The sequence below is a fragment of the Bactrocera latifrons genome, unplaced genomic scaffold (genome assembly GCF_001853355.1).
Source record: "Bactrocera latifrons isolate USDA-ARS-PBARC rearing strain unplaced genomic scaffold, ASM185335v1 scaffold_1383, whole genome shotgun sequence".
Classification (NCBI taxonomy): domain Eukaryota; kingdom Metazoa; phylum Arthropoda; class Insecta; order Diptera; family Tephritidae; genus Bactrocera; species Bactrocera latifrons.
This window is the reverse complement of record NW_017534834.1, coordinates 7,672-11,590: the sequence shown is the minus strand read 5'-3', so window position 1 is coordinate 11,590 and position 3,919 is coordinate 7,672. Positions and strand designations below refer to the sequence as shown.

At 36.8% G+C, this 3,919-nt stretch overlaps 1 protein-coding gene across 1 annotated transcript; it reads right to left on the bottom strand.

The window, feature by feature from the left end:
• Positions 1 to 243: 243 nt before the first annotated feature.
• On the bottom strand, positions 244 to 705 carry LOC108965309. The gene has a single exon (XM_018927631.1). The coding sequence runs from the start codon at positions 703 to 705 to the stop codon at positions 244 to 246; it is 462 nt and encodes a 153-aa protein (XP_018783176.1).
• Between the last annotated feature and the right edge of the window lie 3,214 nt (positions 706 to 3,919).

Genomic DNA, 3,919 nt, shown 5'->3' with positions numbered 1-3,919 from the left:
AGCCATTTGATGTCTCGGAGATCCAGCGAGAGCGCATTGATCTGCCCTTGCATTTCTAGAACTGCTTGACTTGCAGGTTCATTGCCGGTGCTTTGGTGTGGGTGTGTGTTTACTGTCTGCTGAGGACTTTGTTGAACAGCGTGTATGAAAGAGTTGCTGTCTCCATGCCTCCATGATACGATCGGCCATCGTTGCTGCGTTGACCAATGTAATGTGCTCGACTGCGGATAGAATTGCGCGTATTTATTCAGGCAGATTCCGGAGCCATAACTGCTTTAGGAGCTCGTCTGTAACCGGTGTAGCTGAGTCCCTTGTCCGCATTTCGGCTAACAACTGTGACTGTTTGCGATCACCGAGTGATAAGTCCCTGAGGAATTTCGTTAGTTTGGTTTGTGTGCTATCGGCAAATTGGTCAATGATTCGAGCCTTGAGGTTTTCGTACATTTTGTTGCGTGCTCGTGGATTCGTACGGAAATCAGCTAGTTTGTACATAACGCGCGTAGGCAGTTGTTCAATTATGGTATAGTATCGGCTTTTGTCGGACACGATACCTGCCGCTTCAAATGCCGCCCCGACTTGCCAGAACCATAGGTCGGTATGTTCCTCAACGAAATCTGGGAGCTTAACTTTCCCTTGATCCAGCGTGTCCACCCGCATTGGTGCCTGTTGCTCTGGAGCCGGTGTCTCTTGCTTGTCGTTGGACATATTTTTATTTTCGAAAGATTTCTCACTTGTGGGGGTCACCAGTATGGGTTTTATGGTCGTCAGCTTATGGTTGCTTCCGATTCTGTTGGTTTTTCTGTGCCTTGATTAAAACACGTGCTTCAACTTTTGTCTATCCTGATACTTTTATTCGGCGTGTTCTAGATGAATATGCGTAAAAGAATAAAAGTGGTGTGACCTCTGTAAGAATGCGCAGAAGAATAAGAATGAAAGAATAATTACAGTTCTGTTAAGTGCGGTGCAGATAAATTAATGAGTGATGATATTAATAATAATAATAATAATAATAATAATAATAATAATAATAATAATAATAGTTTTCTCTTACTAAATAATAAATAAAATTTACCGTACTGTTTAATTATTTAAGGGATTTTATGAAAATTATTTAAAATTTAATAATTTAATATGTACAACTTTAGTGTAGGGTATAAAGTCGGAGGCACGTTATATGCCAAATTTTTATACATGTTAATGTATATTTACGCGACGAAAACGAATTCGGTAAAACAGATATTCTATGTATGCATTATTACAAATATGTAAATAAACAATTTAATATTGAGTTCCAATTCATATATGTATATAAAATAAAGTCGTGTTAGTTACACTATTTATAATTCAAGATCGACTGAAACGATTTGGCTGAAAATTGGTGACGATTAGAACCAGTGAAAGGAAACCATAAGCATTTGTTCAAAATTCATGAAAGAAGACAAATGAACGGAACGATGAAGTATATGCGTAAAATTTCAACCTGATCCTTGCATTTGCGCTCCTTAATATAGCCAATGCAGCAAGTATAGTAAAGGGCACTTTTTGGTGGGCGGTGATGTCAGCCTTTACCTTTACGAGGAGAACAATAATAAGCCGAGTAGTCCAGGTTCATGCCCTTAAATATTTGTCTTTAACACCTTTGCAGTATAGTCATCAAAAGGGGGTCACTTATCCGAGGCTGTTTCTTCTTTTCATTGGCATAGTTTTTTATGTGGCGGGTACCAAACCCAGCGCACAAACCTGGAAAGTGATAGTTCACTTTTTCACTTTAGTTCGTTTTCAAATGGATGATTTTTGGCTACAAAAAGTGTAAAGTTTTATCCCGTTATATTAATTACGTCTTGATTTGAGTACTGGAAAGTGAATTAATCAAATGCAATTTAAAATTGTGTCATATTTTAAGTAGGCGTGGAGGTAGTCCAATGGGCAAACCATTTTCACACTGTGACATAGGAATATGAAAAAATGCCACATACTGCGTTTAGTCTAAATCAGTTTTTCGGGTCCCGAGATAGTGATTTCACCAAAAAGTGGACGGTGCCACGCCCACCATCCAACTATCACACCGGCTCGCATAAAGCCCTCTCTTACCAACTCCGATCATCTCATGTCTACGGCGTAATTGGTTATTGATTTACTGCGTTTTTAGTAGTTTTGAGAAGGACCGTTATATGAAGATTAAATTTGGTCATCAAAAAGATTTCATCCATTTTCACACCACCAGTAAGAGTTTTTATTGCGGTCAGAAAATTTTGTTGTTTTAACGTTCGTTGTTCAGGGGATATGTACACAAACACTTATTAGAGAGCGGGGCCACAACCGCTATTCCGAAAATGTTCGTCCACAAGTGCCCCTTGCTACTGCGATCCCCTGTACCAAATTACAGTTTTATATCTTAGTTGAGTGCTTAGTTAGAGGAGTGGTACGATTACAACAATCTACGAAATCGTAATGTTTTTTGTATTAAAAGAGCGGCATACCAAGTTTCATCATGATATCTTAATTTTTTTTTTTTAGTCATCTAATTTTTTATATATACTGTATATAACTGTATATCTATCTCGTTAGTTCTATGTGATACATAAAACATTGTACACCGTAGCAACATGTTGAACGAGTGTAAATATATTTATTTTGTTCATTTGAGGTATAGAATATTAAAATTTTTTCCTATTTCATCGTAATTTTAACACAATGTAGATGTACAAAAATCCGTAATTTTGGTTTATTAGCATTTTAATCTGTCAAAATATATGTATGTAGTTAATTGTTATTACGAACTTTTTTTAATAGAAAAAAGCATGAACAGGTAATGCATTTAGTTTTTGTGTAAGGATTTTTTGACAAGCCAATATACATACATATCTTGGCTAATCATCCAAGCAAAATATGCAGCTAATAGTTATCTATTGAAATAAAATACACTTTATGTATCTTTGTGTCTGAAAACATCTAGTGAAGACTGCTCTAGCTTCACTGACTTTATTGCTTTAAGATTAGTGATGATAAAAGGTGATCCACTTCGAAGATTCCTACTTTTTAAAGAAAAATCATAAAAACTCCAGATTTAATGTGGAGTGTTTATTAGCAGGCGAAATAAAATTCTTCAGCATTTAATTTTTGAAGAATACTTCTTTGACTACGTCTCAGATGGTCAATCCGTTGAGTCCAGTTTTCGATTACTCGTTCGAGCATTTCGACTGGTAACTGGCGAATGATTCGCGTTGATCGCGTTTCGGCCTGATTAGAAGCGAATTTGGCACAGACTTTAGGCTTTACTTATCTCCATAGAAAAAATATTAAATGTGTAATATCACACGATCTTGCAGGTCAAAGGACCGTCCCCAAACGTGAAATTTTCTGCTCACCGAACTGTTCTCTCAATAAATCTAGTTATTGATGCGCCGTCTTGTTGAAACCAAATGTCGCGGAGATTGCGAGCTTCAATTTCTGGCATAAATAAATCGGTTGGTTATCATGGCGTGATAAGGGCCGCCATTGACCGGCATCATTTTTAAAGTACTATTGTCCGATGATTCACCGTACCACAAACTGCACCAAACCATTGTATTTTCTGAATGAAATAACAGCTCTAGAATCTCTTCAGGTTGCTCTTCGTCCCAAAAGCGGCAATTTAGCTTGTTTTCATATTCGCGGTATTCGTATATACTCTCAGTAACGGCGTCTATATTTTCTTCAATGTGTGCTGAACGTGGTCTATTCGTACGAATATTATCCAATAATGAATGCTGGATCTCAAGATAGATGATGGTGTTGTGAATAGTACGCTCTATAGGTATATATCAAGGGTGGCTGATGAATTTTGCTACATTAAGAAACTCAAATAATTTTTTTTTTTCAGTGTATGGAATTCATTTTTCTTTTACTCATGTTAAAGCTCATTCAATTTTATTAAATA

What these genes read in the sequence shown, in the direction of transcription:
- LOC108965309 (XM_018927631.1), bottom strand. Translation starts at nt 705, where the DNA reads ATGTCCAACGACAAGCAAGAGACACCGGCTCCAGAGCAACAGGCACCA.